Genomic DNA, 19,039 nt, shown 5'->3' on the forward strand with positions numbered 1-19,039 from the left:
CCGATCCCAGCATCAGGCCTGAAAGCAACTTGGAGAATCTTTTTCCAGGCAGAATGAAGATGGAACCTAAGAATTGTAGCATCAAAATGCAACAGAAAAACAGAACAAAACAAACACACACACACAAAGCAGAAGTTTTGGAATCACACATGCTTGGGTTCAAACCCTGGCTCTGCCACTTCCTAGCAGCTTGTCACGGGCAGGCAAGTGACTTCACCTCTCTGAACCCGTTCCTCGCCTGTAAGGAGCAATAAACCTGCCTGGCCACGACTGTGTGAAAAACAAGTTTAGAGGGTAACTAAACGTGGTAACTTCCCAGTGATAGCTATGTACACAGCTCACCTTTTAACTAAAATCTTTCTAAGTCTTTTGAAATTAGGAACAGTGATTTGGCTCTGAGTCACTAGATAAGAAAAGGAAAGACAAGCTTTGCTGGAGCAGTCTTAAGAGCAGCCACTGCCAACATCCAAACACCCCGAGCCTCAAGCACCGCCCAGGAGGGTTTTGGGGGAGCCAGCGGTCAGTGGCAGCAGTGGCCCTCTTCAGGGGCCTGCCAGCCAGAGGAGCCCGCACAGCCGTGGGCCAGGCCTCCCGGACTGAGCTGTCCTCACAGGCACAGACAGCGCCTTATTATGAGGCAGGCTGCAGCTGTGCCCCGCTCACGATAAAGGCCATGGTTTATTCCACATGCCCGAACGGAGTCTAATTATACGGGGCAGGACACAAGGCCCCACAGCAAGTGTCCTGAAAGAGTCCCCTCTCATTCGACCAAAAAAGATTCCTCAGCCTCCCATTCTCCCCATTCACAAGACCCCTCCACTGAAGCCCCTGAAGGCCTGGGAGCCTGGGCCCATTGCCATGGCAGCCAGCCCCTCCCTTCCCCCCCACTGGTAGGAACTTGTCCCCTTCTGAAATGTCCTGTTGTGTCTGTTAGTCCCAGCCAGTCCCTCCACCCAGCCCGCACCCACTCCACAGCCCTGAAGACAGTCACACACACGGCCTCTGTGATGCTGCGTGGCCAGGCTGGGGGTGGGGGACTCCGGGCTGGGACACACTGGAATATTCACAGCCCTGTGGCAGCAGAGGCAGCTGTAGGAGTGGCCCACCGCACAAGGGACCCCTCGGGAATGAAGCGGCCTTTGAGGGCTTCAGGGGCTGCAGCCTCCCCTCCTTTCTTTAAATAGCCAGCCTTCTACCACAGCTGCACGGAGCCCACGGCCAGCGTCACCACCCACTGGGCGCAGCCCACTGCCACCCCTCAGTCTTCCTGCCCCTTCCACCTGGACCCGGCTGTGAAAGGTAAGGGCCAGGGCTGGGTGGGGCAGGCAGGGTGCTCAGGGGACATGCAGGGCAAACTTCAAGCAGGGCAGGGATGGGGTGTCCTGCCCGAGGTGCCTCTGTGATATGCTGGGACCTACTTATGGAAGCTGCCCGAGTGTGAATCACAGCAGCCCCACAGGGTGGTGTCCCTGTCCCCCGATGGGGCTTACAGACACTGCGTGCCTTGCCTCAGATCCACAGCTGCAATGAGTCGGCTTTCAGGCTCCTCACCACTATCTGCCGGGGCACAAGCAGGAGCCAGATGAAGGAGCAGGCTGGAGGTGCGGGGCTGCCTGCCCACCACAGCAAGGCCACCTCGGCCTCCGACGGGGTCATGCCTTGCCCATCGCACACCTCCCCCACTGCCGTGCCCCCGATGCCCAGGCCACATGCCCCGCACCCTCAGCCTCCCTTCTTTTAGCACAGCAGGCCAGGCTCACGCTTCTATGGAATGCATGGAGAGTGAGATGGGCCCGGTTCAGACCACAATGCAAAAATCAATACAAAACTCCTAAACTGGGGAGGAGCAGAGAAACCCCAAAAACCGGAAACAAGCCTAAAAACTTGTTTCAAAACTAAGTCTCAATCTAGAGAGCACACGTGCACGCAACGTTCCGCAGGGGTGAGACCTACTTATGGAAGCTGCAGGGGTGGGACCTACTGCAGAGAGTGAGAGGCTGGGGGCACTGGGCAAGAGGCAGAAAGCAGGTGCTGGTGGGCCCATCCAGGGCCAGGACGGACTGAGCAGCCTGTGTGGTCACACAGGGTCCCACGCTCAGATTAATGCTCTGCTGTCACCATCTTGAAAGTTCTACTTTTTGAACAAAGGATGCGCATTTTCATTTTGCGCTGGGCCCCCCAAACTTTGTCACTGATCCTGGAGCCAGGCCCCAAGGAGGAGGCATTGAACCTGGCGAACAACTGAGTGTGAGTTCTGAGACCCCGACACACTCCCAGGTCTGGCAACGGGGGCCTGTCAGTCTCTGGAAGGAAGGCAGTGTCCTGGGCAGTGCTGGGTGTCCCTGCTGAGTCTCCCTGTCTGACTTCCAACTCCAGGGCCATTGCCCCTGGCCATGACCTTGGGCGACTGGTGGAGTCAGAGCTTTGATTGGCTAACCTGTAAAATGGGTGTTGCTGCCTGTCAGGCACTGGCTGGAGCAGGCACAGGCACGCCCAGCGGTGCCAGGCAGAGCAGCTGTCAGTCCGTATGAGCAGCCTGCAGGTGGGGTCAGGCCTGGGGAGCAGCCTGAAGTGGAAGGCAACCAGCTCCGCCTCTCTGCACCCGTCCTGTACCCCTGGGTTCCAACAGGACCCCTCGCTGACTGGGCCCATCCCCTCGCGGCCCCCAAGCCGTCCCCCTCAGGTCACACGCACACGTGGAAGCAGCAGGAAAGTCATCTCTGAATTCAAATGGTAGGCATTCCAAAACGCTCTGGAGCCAAGGAAGATCATTTGGGCAGGGGAACTAATTAAAACGTGGTATTATTAGACATGTATACCCCAGTTTACTTGAGGCCATGGACTGGCCAACCGCTCTCTGCTGCTCACTCACATTGCCCCTGGCTCCCTCCGCTCACCAGCAGGCCCTCACCCTTCCATACGGGACAGGGGGCTAAGGAGCCCATGGTGGCTGCCGAGGCCTGATGAGGAGGGTCAAGCCGCTCCCAGGCCGCCAGCACACCCACAATCTGGACCACCTTCCCTGCTCCTCTCACTACAGGACGGCATGGAGGGCCCTCCCTACATGCCTGCTTCTTCAGCCATGCCCAGGAGTGGCACCCAGTCCCCTCCCCTGCGAGGGGCTGTTGTGCTAACGGAGCCCATTACCGCGCCGCCTGGGGCACACCACTCTTCCTGTCAGCCCCCGCCAGAGGTATTACCACAATCATTAGAAGGAGAGGGAGCGGAGGCGGGGACAAGTCTGCAGCAGCCTTGCCCCAGGCCCGCGGCTGCTCAGCGTAGAGCCACACTTGGCCAGGAGAAGGACCCTGCCACTCTGCCATGCTGTAGCCTGGGCTCCTCCCGCTGCCGGAATGGCTTCTGTCCTGTGAACAGCCCCCCTCCTGCCCCCAGCAGCCCAGACACATGGGCTGGGAGACCAAACTTCCAGGGGAACCCCAGAAGCTGCGCGGCAGGTGAGGGTCCACTGGGCTCAAGTCTCTTAACAACCTCAGGCTATGAGGGGCAGGGCTGGCGCCCTCCACACCCCAGCTCAGGATGCAGGGGGTGCCTGCTGTCCTGCCCTCTCTTGTCCACACCTCCTACTCCCAGGCCTGGTAAGGAGGTCAGGGTGTTGGGACCTATTGTCTGTTTTTTGGCTCTTTTGAGTTTAACAAAATCAAAACAGGATTATGTTACCCTGTCTGTAGGAGGTAGGCTGTGGGGGGGGGGGGCGACACCCACCCAGAACTGAGGTCCCTTCACACGTAAATGGCTGTTACCAAGGCTGGCAGACCTCTGACCTGGCCCCTCCGGTATGGGTAAAGCAGGCCAGCGAGGCCAGGCAAACAGGTGTCCTCCTGGGCCTGGCCTCTCTGGGGTTGCCGATCTAGAAAACCCTAGCCAGTCTCTGCCTTTGGGTGAAATGGCTCTGTCTCTCCTGGGAAAGAACGCGCTCCTGGTTGTTAAATGACTCCTAGTGCTAAAATGCCCCTGTGGGCCTGAGGCCTGAGTGCAGGGCTTTCTCCATCTCAGGACGGCCAGAACAGAGTGGAGGGCTGAGTCCAGAAGGCTCCAGAGACTCCAGGTGCCAGCAGACAGGGCAGGCCTCTGACCTGGGACACAGCCTACGGTTGTATTTCTGTTGGGGCCCTCCTCTGTGGCAGGAGCTGGGGGAGCTGTGGTCAGAAAGTGGCAACACACTCAGCACTGCTACTGTGGGAAGTGCCTCAAGCCCCCACAGGCAGGCAGGTCAGGGTGGGTCCTGGGACTCAGGGTGAGCAGGGTTCACCCAGCGAGGAGAAGGCTGGAGAGGAGCTGGCTGGGCACCAGGCTCTTGGGAACAGGTAGCCCACCCGCCCATCAGAAGCGGGGGTCAGGGGCCCCATGTGAAAACCCTGCCACTCAGATAGGCATCTGGGGACCAGGACAGAAAACATGGGACCCCTCCCTCCAGTCTCCCACTCCCAGAGCCTCAGACAGACAGGGTTCTCTGCGCACTCTGTGCCCTGGGGCTGAGACAGTGGACTCTGGGACAAATGGCCAGGCTCAGGCCTTCACACACTCAGCAAGGCACAGCGGCACAGGGAAGGGGGCCCCGCAACAGCCTGGCAAACTCCAGGCCCTGGTTCACCTGGTGCTTTTCACTGAAGTCCAGAAAGCCTGTGGCTGGATGGACACAGGAGGTCCCCCCATTTTCCCCCAGGCAGCGCTGGGCGTGGAACAGCATGGCTTCTGGGGTTAGGAGCTGGCAGGTTTTGCAGGCATTAAGGGCTCTCTTCTGGGCTCCCATGGAGGGCAGTGCCCTACCGGGACCCGGCCACTTGTTCCTTCCAGGCTCCTCCAGGGCTCCTCCGGCTGGAGCATGACCGGCCTTGAGGCAGCCTCCCCAGGCCTGATGGCCAACTCCTCCCTGGCTGCGGCAGACCAGTGTGGCCAGGAAACGTGGCTGGAGAACGTCCTGTTCGCCTCCTTCTACCTCTTGGATTTCCTCCTGGCTTTTGTTGGCAATGCCCTGGCCCTGTGGCTGTTCATCCGGGACCACAGGTCAGGCACCCCTGCCAATGTGTTCCTGATGCACCTGGCTGTGGCGGACCTGTCCTGTGTGCTGGTGCTGCCCACCCGCCTCGTGTACCACCTCTCGGGGAGCCACTGGCCGCTGGGCGAAATCCCGTGCCGCCTCACCGGCTTCCTGTTCTACCTCAACATGTACGCCAGCGTCTACTTTCTCACTTGCATCAGCGCCGACCGCTTCCTGGCCATTGTGCACCCCGTCAAGTCCCTCAAGCTGCGCAGGCCCCTCTACGCCCACCTGGCCTGCGCCTTCCTGTGGGTGGTGGTGGCGGTGGCCATGGCCCCCCTGCTGCTCAGCCCGCAGACCGTGCAGACCAACCACACGGTGGTGTGCCTGCAGCTGTACCGGGAGGGGGCCTCCCGCCACGCCCTCGTGTCCCTGGCTGTGGCCTTCACCTTCCCTTTTGTCACCACGGTCACCTGCTACCTGCTGATCATCCGCAGCCTGCGGCAAGGCCCCCGCGTGGAGAAGCGCCTGCGGAACAAGGCGGTGCGCATGGTGGCCATGGTGCTGGCCATCTTCCTGCTGTGCTTCGTGCCCTACCACGTGCACCGCGCTGTGTACCTGCTGCGCCGCGGCCCCGGCGCCTCGTGCGCCACCCAGCGTGCCCTGGCCCTGGGGAACCGCGTCACCTCCTGCCTCACCAGCCTCAACGGGGCCCTCGACCCCGTCATGTACTTCTTCGTGGCCGAGAAGTTCCGTCACACCCTGTGCAACCTGCTCGGTGGCAAACGGCTCTCAGCCCCGCCCCCCAGCTTGGAGGGGAAAACCAACGACAGCTCGCTGAGCGCCAGGTCGGAGCTGTGAGCCCGCACGCCGCCCGGGCCTGCCCTCAGGGTGTCTCAGGCTTCTCTCAGACCCTCAAAGGAGAAGCCCCCCTTCTCCCAGCTACACCCCGAGAAAAGAAACTGAAATTGTAGCACGTCACTGCCATTCCCTCCAAGGTTGTCTGATGCACAAACCCCTGAAAATGGAGAACTGTTGACAGGGATCAGTCAGCTGCCCCCTCTGCAGACTGTGCTGGCCCTGGCCACCTATGGTAAGGCAGAGGGGCAAGGCGGCCAGAGGAGTCACTCCGGGACAGCGAGTGTCCTTCTTTCCCAAGCACTGCCTGCCTCGTCCCAGCCTCCCTGCCACTACAGAGACACACAGCCACAAAGCTCAGCAGAAAGAGCCCAGAAGGCGGCTGCAAATGGCCTGTGACAAGAGGGCACACGGGAATCTTGTGAATGGTAGAAGGCTGTCTAAATATTTCCTGTGCGGTGTTAGATACTTTGAGTTCCCTTTGTGGTACCTTTGCCAGATGACCCCTGAGTTTAGGAGACACAAACTATAAATTATAGCTGAACCTTACAAGCACATTTCAGGCTCATCGCCAGGTGACACTCAGCAAACATGGCCTGTGGGGCACATCACTTATTGATTCTTCCTGCTATAAACCCACACACGGACCTGCACGGGGCCTGACAATCCCGAGTCCTGCCCGAGCACACAGCATGGATGGACAACGGTCTCGGTCACCACCTGAGGATGTCTTGGGTAGGGAACTTGGTCCTGGCATGGGAACCTGTCTCCTACCGACCCCGACTCCGCAGGGGTGTCCTTAGCCCCTCTCCCTCCCTTACTGGCCAAGCTCTGAGCTGTGTCGCTTCAGAGTGTGGCATGTATCACCCTCACAGGTCCTCTTTTGTATTTGATTATACGGTCATAAACATAACTTTAAGATTCTAAAGATTATTGTGTTTGGTTAACACAACACCCTTCCCAGAACCTCTCCCTTCAATACAGAATGGCAAAGTGGAGGTGAAGGGAGCAAAGGTGGGGCAGTGACTGTGGCTCTGACACCCGACTATAGGCCACCCGACACACACTCCAAGGTTCTGCACCGTGGCCTTCAGAGTCCAGCCTGGGCTGACGGGCCAAGTGAGGGCCATCCCCCCTATCCTTACAGCTGTGTCACATCTTCCTTTACTGAGCACTGCCAGCCTCTTCCTCATGTCCCCAGGAAAGCAGTGGGGCTGGGGGCACAGTGTGAGCTGCAGCTCAGGAGGGCAGCAGGACTCACTCAGGCGCACACATGGCCCATCAGCACAGGGCCCCCTGCAACTCACAGCCTCTCACTTAGAACTCAGCTTCCCGCTGAGTGCCCTGCAGACATCGAAATGGACATGAAGCCACGTGGGGCAGGCATCAGGAAGGAGTGAGGGGTGCTACAGCAGGGACGGAGAGGGCCATGATTGCCCAGACATGAGAGGCTGTGGGCGTCAGCAGACAGCTAGGGTGTTGATAACAAGATAGTTGGTGCTCTTCCCTCAGACTGGTGGTCAACCGTGGAGAAACTCAGAGTCAGCTGAAACCTGCTGCACTGGGACACCTGGTGGATACCAAGGTGAGGTGGCACAGGGGCAGCTGAGTGTCCCAAGGGAGAGGTCTGGGGTGGAGGTGTGCATCTGAATTGTGCAGCACATACATGCCTGTTAGGGCTCTGTGATATTGGGCAGATGACAGGGCCAAATGTAGAGCCCAAAGGAGCCCAACATGGAGAGATGGGGAAAGGAGGAGATGGGCAGGAGGAAACCACGAGAACACAGGGGCCTGGGCACCCAGAGAGAGGGCATTTCAGCAAGAAGGAGGGCTGCTGCAGTAAAGGCCTCTGAGAGACCAGCAGTGACCATGAGTCTGGCAATGTGGAGGCCACGGAGACCCCAACCAGACTGGGCAGTGGGGAGCAGATGGGAGGAGCCAGCAGGTGTGCTGGAAAGGGCTACAGAGAATGCAGAACCATGTGGCATTATGGACCATGGGAGCTACCCAGCCTGATCCTTTAGAAAGGGAGAAAGAGGGCTCTGGAAGCCGCGAGCCCTCTTAAGAGCGTACAGGGTGAGCAGGGCTCTCCGAGATGCAGGGGCGCAGCCAGGCTGGCGGCAGCACCGACACTGGGCAGCAAGGGCGCCCCCACAGCCTGTCCCTTCAGGGAGGTGGAAGGGGAGGTCACCACCATGGGGTGGGGAGGTAAAGACGGTAGAGTGGGAGGAGGGCTGAGGAAAAAAGAGCAAGTCTCCTTGGAAGGTAGGACTTAAGCTACCTTAAGGAGTCCTAGCCCTGAGCACTGATGAGATTGATGGCCCCGAATTTAAGTGAATCTGGGTCCCCTCATTGCTTTCTCTCCAGCAGCATCGAGCCGTGGGTACAGGATAGACATGGACGGCTAGTGTCAGCAGTGGGTGGGGCAGGCAGCAGTGACCTGACTGCAAGCTCTTTCCCCATCCCCTGCATTGAGTGGCTCCGGCTCCAGCCACCTTCCTCCTTGCTATCCCCAGTCAGCCTGCTCCCATGAACACTCCAGAGCCTGGGAGGGCCCTGACTCGTCACCCCTCACTCTCTTCAACCTCAGACCTCGTCTGTACACCAGGGCCCTCCTATTCGCCTAGCAGGACATGGTAGGGCCAGCAGCCACATCGGCACAGGCCACAGTGCCTGGAATGGGCCTGGCACTCAGCACAGAGACTGTGATTAGGCCTCCTCCCTGCCCATCTCACCTGGGCAGGCCCAGCTCACCTGCCCGCGTTCTTCACGAAGCCCAGGTCAGCCAGCTCCACGTCACACAGCTCACAGCGGAAGCAACCCGGGTGCCAGTTGTTGTTCATGGCCTTGATGACACGGCCGATGATGAACTCACCTAGAAGAGAGACGTCCCTGCTCACCAGAGCAGAGTACATGCCCCTCCCCCTCCTCAGCCCTGCCTCAAGCCCGTCCACATGGTCCAAGGGCTCCACTCCCAGAGCTTGAGAAGGTAATGCCTTGCAGGAGCCCGGAGGCTGACACTCAGCGAGACGGTCAGGGAAGAGCTCCCGTGATCCTGCCTGCACACTTCCCGGGGCCAAGAAAAGGCATGTGCTGTCTGTTGCCAGCCCTTACCACAAGATCCACAGCATGGAGCAAACAGCATTTGGAAGTCGTGTTCGCAGTACTTCCGGCCTTCAAACTGAAAATGGAGCCAACAGAGAAAGCACAAGTCAAGCGGCCGTCATTCCCCGAGCCGCACTGGCCAGTCTCTGTGGGATCAGGACGTGCCCTGCAGCTGGACAAGTGGGGTCACTTTGTACAACTGCTCCTCCCCAGGGGGCGGAGCAAGCACCCAACCCTCCCTGAGGGCTTCCTGGAGGAAGTGATAAACAGTTGAAGGACAGCAGGGCAGGGGCACTGAGAGAAGGGCATTGCAGACAGAGGGAGCAGCAGGTGCAAGGCTTAGAGACATGGGGGAGTGCAACGCAAGGGGCCTCTGTGAAGCAGGGATCTCAGCAAAGCCAGCCCTCAAGGCCCTCGCTGTTTGCGAGGATGTTGGCCTGCGGGTTCTGAGAGCCAGCAGTGGGCTGGGGTGGGAGCAAAGGCTGGGAGGGCTGGGGTCAAGTTTGAACTTCATGTGTCACTTTACCCCATTCCCTGTGTCTTATCTGTGAGAAGTCCATTTGCCCGGAGGTCACAAAAGACCCAGGGAAGGGACATGGTTGGAGACCGGGAGACACAACAGGGCAGGGGTCCCAAGGGAGAGCCCTGAATCCTGCAGCCAGCAGGAGCCACTGTGGACACGAGCCAGCCAGCCACTGTCTCCGTCTGTCTGGGCAATGCGGGCCCTTGTGCTAGCCCCAACAGTGGCCAAAGCCTGCCTCTGCTTTCTTCTCCCATGACAATTTAACTTGGTTTTCCCCTGTTCTCTAAAATGGGTGTCTTATTAGGCTGCTACTGGGTGTAGCCCTACCCAGTGACATGTAGAGGCAGCTGGGGTATAAATTCATTCAGCAGCGAACATTTCCTGAGCGCCTGCTGTGTGCCAGGCCTTGTTCCAGGCACGTGGCCACCACTCCCAGAGCTCTGCCCACCCCTCCCACTGCCCACACAGTTGGCCAGCATTTCCCAGAAGGCACTGAGGAACAGCAGCTCCTGCTCTGCCGAGTCACGGCCATCCATCAGACAAGCACATCAGCTCGACCTTCGAAATCTACCCAGCCTCTGCCACTGGCCACCCCCCACACTGCAACCAGCAGGGGTGTGCTGGTAAATGTTTAACAACCAGCTCTGGGGGTGGGGAGGGTGCTGGTGGGTGGTGTCTGCCATTTCTATGGTGCATATATTCTCTGACCTCGGCAGAGAGTTGAGAAGAGACGCGCAGTAGCACACTGGGGCGTATTCTACTGGGCATCCTCTACACACGTGGACAAAGTGCCTTCAAATGTACATATGATGGTAAAATGTAACAAAATAATTAGGAAGGGGTGGGATTTGAGTTTTGTTACCTTTTTTTAAAATAAAATTTTATCTCATTATACGTTTATATAATTTAATTTTTAATAACAGCTGTCTCTAACAAACAGCTTGCAAGATTGTAGAAAATTTAACAGTCCGCTCTTATGAGCAAATGTGGCCCAATCTAGGCCCCTGCACTTTCATCTAGATTATTGCAATAATCCGGCTTCCTATCCCACCTGTTTTCCCAGCTTCCGCCCCTGCACCCCTTCCCATCCCTGCTCAGCACAGCAGCCAGAGCGGTCCTTCCCAGGGTGGAACAGACTGTGTGGCTCCTCTGACCCACACCCTGAAATAGCTCCTGCCTCTCCCACAATGAAATCCTGAGGCCCACAGGACCAGATAAAATCTGCCTAAAGAGAAACTTGCCCTCATCCCTGCTGTTCCCTCTCCTTTTCTCTGCTTCCCTCACACCAGCCTCCTCCTGCTCCTCAAACACCATGCAGGCTCTGACCTCAGGCCCTTTGCACCTGCAGTGCCCCCCTGCTGTGTGTGCTCGTCCTGCAGCTGTGTACGTGGCTCCCTCACCTGCTTCAGGACTGCTCAAACATTACCTTCCCTGACCACTCACCCTCCCTACCCCTTATGGCCAGAGCACTTAGCACCGTCTGATAAACATCATAGACCTGTGTTTACTGGCTGACCTTAAGGGAGGGTAAGAGCACGGGGCAGTGTTTGCACTCAGGGCCTCCCAGAGTCTGCCCAGAGGAGGCTGGATGAAAGGCAGCTCTCCTTCACTACCCACAGCCACCAGAGAAGCAGTGCTCACATGTCACAGCTGCGGGACAGGCACACCAGGCGTGGCACGCACAGCTCTGGTTGGCAGTACCACAGCTCAGCTCAAGGCCTGACACGTCATGGCTGCCCCATCAGTCATCGGCCAGGACCCTGGCTGGGCCCAGCTCACAGACTCCTGCAGGGCAAACACAGAGCTAGGTTGGGGCTGGGGTTCCAAGAAGGCAGCTGGCTGAGGTCCCGGGAGTGTCCTCACCTCGTAGAAGAGCCCCTCGGGGAAAGGCCGGAAGCACTGGGCACACACGAAGCAGTGCTCGTGATACAGCTCTCCGCTGCTGTGGACAATCCGCTCAGTGGGGCTGAAGCACGCCTGGCAGCGTTGGCACACTGCGTTGGCCAAGGCGCTGGACATGTTGCTGGGGGAGGAGGAACAGAGGTTAGGACTGGGAGGGACGGGGCTGAGCGGGCCCTGAGGCATGCGCTGGACACGCCCCCTCCTTCAAGAGGTTTAATGCTTTCTGGGGTAAGGGGTAATGTTTTCTTCCCCCGATGACAGCGCTGGCACTGTGGGGACTCAGAGACATGTGGTTCGGGCCAAACTGCTGGCACAGGCTTGGGTCACGATGCCTGGCGACCACACATCCCGTAGCTGTGGGGGCCGTGGGCACGCTCAGTCGCCAGCACGTGCCATGGCTGGGAGCACCCATGCCCGATGGCAATCCTGCAAGGCCAACACAGCATCTCCATGTCACAGATGGACAAGCTGAGGCCTGGAGAGACTGAGTGATTTCCCCAAGGGCCACAGTGGGTGGAGGTAAAACTCCCCTCCTCTGAAAGCCTGGACGGAACTCCCACCGCAGCCTGCAGCCCTCCGCACTGTCATGGGCTGTGCCACACACAGCCAGGCACACACCGAGCAAAGCAGTCAGGGCTCCTGGCGGTTGCCCTCACTCACTGCTTGTACTAGGCTAGCCGTGGCTGCCTGCACCCAGGTCCCAGTGTAGAAGGACGGTAACCACAGCTGGTAGGTCAGGGACACAGGCAAGCCCCACAAGGGCGTGCTGTGGTTACCAAGGTACGTGAGTCGGCCCCCTGCTGTTCCGTTCTCATCGTGCTGGGCCATCTGTGGGGGGTCACCAGCCACCTCAGCTCTCTCCTGTGGCCCTGCCACCTTCTCAGGGCACCAGAGAGTGTCCTGGGTATAGACATCACCCAGGCACATGTGAGCAGCTCTGTATTCACACTCTCATTTAATCCCCAAGGCAGCCCTGCCTTCCGGATGAGACCTAAAGCTCAGAGAGGTTAAGTAACTTGCCCAAGCTCACACAACATATGACAGAGTCCAGATTTGAACCCAGACTACTCAGACTTCAATGCTCTTTCCCCTGCACCATGAGTTAGCTTCAAATCTACTGCCCTCCAAAGACATGTAAGCAGCCTACCCGGAAAAGGTGAGTGTGAGCCTGGGATGGGGGCAAGGTGGAAAGCAGACCTCCTCATCCATGGTGGGTAACTGCTGTCGCTGGGGAACGTGGTGGGCTGCCTTTCGGGAGGAACAGAATGTAAACGGAACTACAGGTGGAAGGCCCACGCTGAGCCAGGCCTGTGCTGACTGCAGCCCGTACCCTGAGGCCTGGCCAGGAGCGCCAGACACACAGCGCCAGACACACAGCCTCTGCAGCCTTCCAACCTCCCCCTCCACCCGTGCGGCAAACAGGTGTTGTCCAAGTGACAACTCTGATGGACTGGTGCTGGCTTCCTGGAACACTTGGCAAAGCAGGCAGAGCAGGCTCCGTGAGGAGACACACACCAGTGGCAGGGCACGACAGGCTCACTGCCTTTGAGAGTATCTTTCCAGCCTGTCCTGCCTCCCGGGACGTTCACCCCCACCCCTCCTGCACTGCACAGCACTATGAGGAGAGTGCTGAGTAAGTGAAGCTCATCAGAGAGCAGCCACAGAGAAGGGGGTCCCCGGGCAGGAGGCACTCCGTTCCGGAGTGAGAGAGGGCTCTGCTCCCAGGGCTCTAGGCATGGGACGGGAGAGTGGGTCTAATGGAGGGTGGCTGTGTCCCCACAAGGACACAGCGTGGAGGCTAGGCTGAGGCATGCAGGCGGGAGCCCCTCTGCTCCGCTTGGGGGTCCCATGGCAGGGGCAGGGCAGGGCAGGAAGGCCTTCAGCAGCCTGGCCAGGGAGGCTGGGTTTCTGCAAGGCTCAGCCTGCCCTCAGGCACGCTGTGGGGACCAAAGCCCCTTCCCCTCCAATGTCCATATTTAGGCTTCAGGGACAAGGAAGCAGAATAGTGGCACAAGGAGTCAGGGCAAAGCCCAAGATGAAAGGAAGGCTCTGTGCTCAGCACTATCCCCCAGCTCCCTGCTGGTCCCCACAGATGGCAGAGGAACAGGGGACTGACCGCCTGAGCCACCACAGAGGGCTGGGCAGCACTTCGTCAGCACAGGCACAGTGTCCTGCCCCTAGAACACTGTGAACCTGGCCTTGTCCTCTCAAAGTGCACACCCAAGGTGGCAGGGAGGAACTCCCAACGCCTGGCTGTCAACAAGACCTTGAAGGTCTCAGAGAAGTCGGAAATCAACAGGAAATCCTGTGACTCTGGGCCTGGAATTCCCCACTCAAAGGACCCAGAAAATGAAGCCAAAACAAGGCTTTGAGTCCAGCCCCTGGCTTTTGGATTGCTCCTTAACCCAGACCCTGGGTCCCAAGCAAATGAGCGCACAGCACACCCAACCTCTTCCTGTCCTTCCAGAGCCCCCGCCTCTGCCCCAGGCTGACCAGCAGCATCTTCACATGGCCACCACATCCCCTAACGAGAGGGGCTGGCCCTTAACTGGTCTATGTCTAGTCTCCTGGCTGGGTCCCTGGGTGTCTGAGGTCAAGGATGATGCCATCTGTTCTACATACCTCACACAAGCCCTGGCACAAGCAAGTGGCATGTGGGGTGACCATCTATCTCCTGCCCCCACTGGCTGCCCCAGCCCAAGTCTCACACAGTAGCACCCCTAATGACACTTCTGTGGCCACTTCCCCATGCCACCCTGCTCAGTAACAGACAACACTTCAACCCACTGGCCAAAGACAGGGGGATGGACAGAGGTGCAAATGTGCCCAAAACTGAACCATGGCACCATCAGAGAAAGTGCCAGCCACTGTCCTGTCTCAGTGGCTGCCAGCAGGCAGCTCACGAGCCATCAGCTCCTCCTGGGCTGTAGGAAGACACAACTCTCACCAAAGGACCGAGCACACCGGCCACCACGGGACAGTGTTGGTCAGCCAATGCCAAGATGCCAGGAATTCAGTGACGTGGGGAGGGCAGTGAGACCCTCATCAAGAGCTTCCACCGGTACTCGGTGGAGAGTGGGAAGGACACGCTGAACCCGCTAAGCTACGGGGCTTGGTCACCCAGCAGCAGCCCCACCTCATGCCAAGCAACTGTGGGCTAGAAGAGAGAACTGCCACCCTGGGCAGCGGTGACACTTCTACACTGTAGGTCGGGAGCTTCTGGGAGCTGGAGATCCCGTCTGGGGGAGCTGAAAACATTGCCCCTGGAATTGTTGGGGGAATGTTGGGAACAGGAGACCTTAGAGACTGAGGGCCTGGAAATAAAGCTCCTCTCTCCGCCACACCACTATCCCCTAGCCCACACCTGCCTCACCCCTGCAAGGTTCAGGTTCATAAGGGCACGTCCAGGGTCCGTGCACTTCACCCCCGGGAGCTCTGTGAACCCCATGGGTGCAGGGGGCCCCACCAGGGGAGGCTCGGGGGCGGACTGGGGCCCAGGATGCTGGAGGGGTGAGGATGGTGGAAAGGCCCTGTCATTTGGCAGTGGGGGCAGGGCAGAGAGGAGCTGCGCTATGGGAAATGATTTGAAAGGGGATGGAGATAGGGCTGGATTTTTTTTTTTAATTATTATTATTTTTTTAATTAATTTTATTGGGGTGACAATTGTTAGTAAATTTACATAGATTTCAGGTGTACAATTCTGTATTACATCGTCTATAAATCCCATTGTGTGTTCACCACCCAGAGTCAGTTCTCCTTCCATCACCACATATTTGATCCCCTTTACCCTCATCACCCACCCCCCACCCCCTTACCCTCTGGTAACCACTAAATTATTGTCTGTGTCTATGAGTTTTTGTTTCTCATTTGTTTGTCTTGTTCTTTTTGGTTTATATACCACATATCAGTGAAATCATAGGGTTCTCTGCTTTTTCTGTCTGACTTATTTCACTTAGCATTATTCTCTCGAGATCCATCCATGTTGTCACAAATGCTCCTATATCATCTTTCCTTAACAGGGCTGGATATTTAATATTTAAAAAGGTCTCAGAGACCCTACCCCTCGTAATCTCTTCCCCAACCCAAGCTAGCTGTCTGCAGTGTTATGTCTTCCTACCTCCAAGACTGTCCTTGGGCTAGGGCAGGGGACATGAGACAGTGGGGGGGAGGGAACAGGATGAGGAGGGTGTGACCTTGGGAGTGAGAGCACCAGCATTCACAGAATGATGGTGGTTTTGGATCATCTGATTAATTAAAAAATGGAAAAAGTAAAGAGAAAGAAAATGCTAGCAATCTCCTACGGGAGAGGCAGTGAAACAAGTGGGGACCCTGGCTCTCCCCACTTGAATCCTGCTGTGGGACCCAGAGAAATGTCCCCGCTTCTCTGGGTCTCATTTCCTCATCTGCAAAGAGGTGCAGCAGATTAACAGTCCCCGCCTCACAGAGCCCAGGTGAAGAATTCTTGGCAGAGAGTGTGGGGCACTGGGCCGGCAGGCGCAGGGCAGGACAAAGGGAGCTGTTGTTCTGGCAGCTCTGGGAGCCTTCCAGGGTCCCTCCACCTCCACCCTCAGCCCGGGGGAAGGCCTGCAGGCTGCCTGTGCCCCTGTGAGGGGTCAGAGGGGGGACCCACGGACATTCCGCGCTCTCCTTCACACATTCTAGCCCAGAACAGGGGCCCCAAGTCAGCCCCCATGAGGACAGCAGCACCAGCCCAGTTGGACACCGCACACACACTACTAGGCAAGCCAAAGCCCAGCCTTGGGGAGGGCACACCATCCTGTACCCCTTCTCCAAACCTCCCCAGTACCCCCAAACACTCTCAGTCTTGACAGCCAACACAAGCTAACCTGTAGGTTTGTGTCACTGAGCTTTACAATGATTTTTAGCCTGGGGTGGGGTGGGGTGAGTCTTCTGTGTCTGGTCCTTGGGAGGGGAGATTGCTGGTTCCAGAGAAGGAAACTGAAGCACAGACAGGGCCAGTGACCTGCTGAGGGTCACACAAGATTGGTCCCATGCTCTCCCTTCAGTTCCTGGTCACGTCACACAGGCATGGCCATTCAAGACTGTTTTTCAACAATCCCAGACCTTCCCCCAGTCCAGTCTCCATGCACTTGAGCCTACAGTTGTGAGGGCCTGGGAATAGGCAGCGGCCAGCCACAGGGGTTCACACTCGACGACGGCAGAAGGGGGAGCCCACTCATCACGGGCCCCTAAGCTTGAGTGGGAGCTGCCCAGCACTGCCCATAGGCCTCCCAGGAGGCCAGCCAGAGGCCACAGGCCAGTCAGGGACCAGCTGCATGCAGTAAACAGGAATGTACTTAAAGCCAGCCCCACACCCAGCCTTGGGGAAATCAATGTGCTGACTTGGGCTGCTACATCTGAAGAATTTACACCATCAGAAACATATTCTACATCTGTATGCAGCCTGTCACAAATTATGGAGCTCTTCCTGAAGCTCTAGCGGGACCTCTTTGCTCCAGCAGGTCCATTTACTTTTAAACAGGTGCACTTTAACTGATAACACTGCAACAGAGAGCTGGAGCAGACACGAGCAGAAGTTCACAGGGAGTCCAGAAAGCGAGGGTTCCCACGCACTCGGATGAGTTACTGGGCCTGCTGAGCCTCAGGTCCCCAGCCAAGCAGGGGGCTTGCGCAGTCCCACCCCTGGTCGGTGCTGGGCCTGCACACTGGTACCCCACACTGCGGCTCTGCAGCCTCTGCTCCCTGCTCCCCAGCCCCTGCCCTCCTGCTTGCTCCATCCTCAGCCTCCTCAGCCCTCAGGAGGGCTGCCCTGACTGTGGGCACACATGGGCATGGAGCAGGCTGCGTTTTCACTGAATACCCTTAGCCTGGACTGCCTTTCCTCCCTGTAGCCCCCAGGGCCACCCCTCAGACTGCTGCCATCTGCCTCCTCCCTGGCTTCAGCGTTCTCTCACACCTCCTCTGGGGGGCCTACTTGTCACTGTCATGCAGACAACCCCACAGCTCACAGCCCTCCTTGCTCTCCCCCACCTTTTACTCGACATTTCCACTCAGGTGACCCTGGGGAATGCAAACCCCACGTGTCCAAAAGGCTCTCCCCCACCATCCAGGTGCCCCACACCCCCTCTCCAGCCCAGGCTAACTCATCCTCATGGATGAGGTCCACCCTGAACCCCACAGACTCCCCTCCCACCCCAAGAGGAGCCTTTCGCCATTTGTCTACACTGGCAGTTCTCCAAGGGATAAAGCAGCTCAGGCTTTAGAGTCAGTCCAACCTGGGTTCAAATCAGAGCGTAGCCGTTTTTTGGGTGGGTGATATCTGGTAGGTTGACCCCTGGTTTTGCTCATCTATAAAGTGGGAATAAATGGTCCTGGTTCAAAAGCAGTATGGGGGTAACGTAGGATAACTAATCCCAAACCCCGCACCCCCAGTGGCCCGCCCTAGAATGTTGATCACAGACGACATTAGACCCAGCTAGCTTAAGCTGTGCCCTCCCCCACGCTTGTCGCCAACCCAGGCGCTGTCCCATTGGAAGGGCCCAGCAGGGTGTCGCAGGAAAAGCCTGCAGCTGCACCTTTCCGGACATTGTCCCTGCCACCTACCAGGGCATGGAGGGCGGCGGACTCTGGCGGTGCTGGCGCCGCCGGTACAGACCCGACGCAGCGAGTGCGCCCAGCTGGGTAGCCATGGCAGCTCCTCCTGGCAGCGGGACAGCAGCTCAGACAGACGGGCTTGGGACCCCCAGCCTTGGAACGCAGCAGCCGCCTCCGGCCAGACTCCACGACGGGAGGTAGGCTGCAAGGCTGCCGGTCCCCCTGCGCCTCTGGATTCACATTACACGCTGCGATCTCCAAAGGGCAGCAGAGTCAACTTCAAATAGAAAGGATATTGTTCCTGCTGTGAGGGCAGCACAGTGAAGGGAGGCTGCAGGGCTGCGTCCAGGCGGGGGAGGGCACTGGCGGGGAAGGTCCCCAACAGCACTGAGGTGAGGGCCGCAGCGACAGGGCAGGATGCTTGGAGATCCCAGACTGCTAGGAGCCTGCGAGGAAGCCCTACGCCCGCTGCCCACCGGACATGCTGAGGATAGCCCAGTACTGACTGACCCAGGCAGTTTAGGAAGCCTGCAAACAGTAAAGAAGCTGACGAAGTGCCCACATTCTGCCTCCTTCCCTTCCCTGAGAGCCTGAGGCCACAAATGCCAACTAGAAGTCCCAGCCCAGGGTAGCCCTGTCCACCGGATCTGGCCAACAAATAGCCAAGCACCCAGAAAAGGTCCGTGCTGCCAAAACTCACACAACAGGTAATCCCCCAGCTTGACAGGGAGCGCAGAAGCAATGATCTGAGGGAAGACCTCCAGGAAAGCACCATTTCCATGCATTTCTACCTAAAGAGAGTATCAGGGTTGCTGTGATCCAAATGCAAACCCCCAGGTCAGCACCTGACTGTGGCCACTGCGGCCAGGCAGGCACTCTGATTAGCAGTACAGTTAAGGACCCAGAGCCCTCACAGAAATCTTTAACACCAATTCCATTTCCCTGAAAACCCTTTCTAGCGAGGTCAGAAAGTGTGAACATTATCTTCCTCTGCCTTCCAAAAGAAAGAGACAATAGCCATCATTCTGGACAGCAGGGAAAGCTTTGAGGGGATCCGTCGGCACTCATATGGGGGG

The 19,039-nt window shown here is 58.0% G+C and overlaps 2 protein-coding genes across 6 annotated transcripts in view; one reads left to right on the forward strand and one right to left on the reverse strand.

Moving 5' to 3' along the window:
* The window catches only part of LIMS2 (LIM zinc finger domain containing 2), a 43,121-nt gene that overhangs the window by 6,582 nt on the left and 17,500 nt on the right, over nt 1-19,039 (reverse strand). For 2 of the 4 annotated variants that reach the window (XM_081052747.1, XM_081052746.1), the window contains 3 exons: nt 11,349-11,508; nt 8,972-9,038; nt 8,612-8,732 (listed from right to left, as the gene is read on the reverse strand). In XM_081052747.1, coding sequence (XP_080908873.1) covers nt 8,612-8,732; nt 8,972-9,038; nt 11,349-11,508 — 348 coding nt within the window. Of the gene's footprint in view, nt 1-8,611; nt 8,733-8,971; nt 9,039-11,126; nt 11,151-11,348; nt 11,509-17,972; nt 18,247-19,039 lie in introns of those variants that run through there. The other 2 variants (XM_081052745.1, XM_081052748.1) reach the window with 2 other exon arrangements.
* On the forward strand, nt 954-8,589 carry GPR17 (G protein-coupled receptor 17). 2 transcript variants are annotated; one of them, XM_081052749.1, is made up of 2 exons: nt 954-1,299; nt 4,776-8,589. In XM_081052749.1, the coding sequence occupies exon 2, from the start codon at nt 4,844-4,846 to the stop codon at nt 5,858-5,860; it is 1,017 nt and encodes a 338-aa protein (XP_080908875.1). In that variant the 5' UTR covers nt 954-1,299; nt 4,776-4,843; the 3' UTR covers nt 5,861-8,589. The 2 variants fall into 2 exon arrangements, with proteins under 2 accessions (XP_080908875.1, XP_080908876.1); XM_081052750.1 differs by having other exon boundaries at nt 4,816-8,589.

Source organism: Rhinolophus hipposideros (assembly GCF_964194185.1).
Source record: "Rhinolophus hipposideros genome assembly, chromosome: 6".
Taxonomy (NCBI): Eukaryota; Metazoa; Chordata; class Mammalia; order Chiroptera; family Rhinolophidae; genus Rhinolophus; species Rhinolophus hipposideros.

Coding starts and splice junctions, on each gene's coding strand:
- GPR17 (XM_081052749.1), top strand. CDS start 4,844: ATGACCGGCCTTGAGGCAGCCTCCCCAGGCCTGATGGCCAACTCCTCC.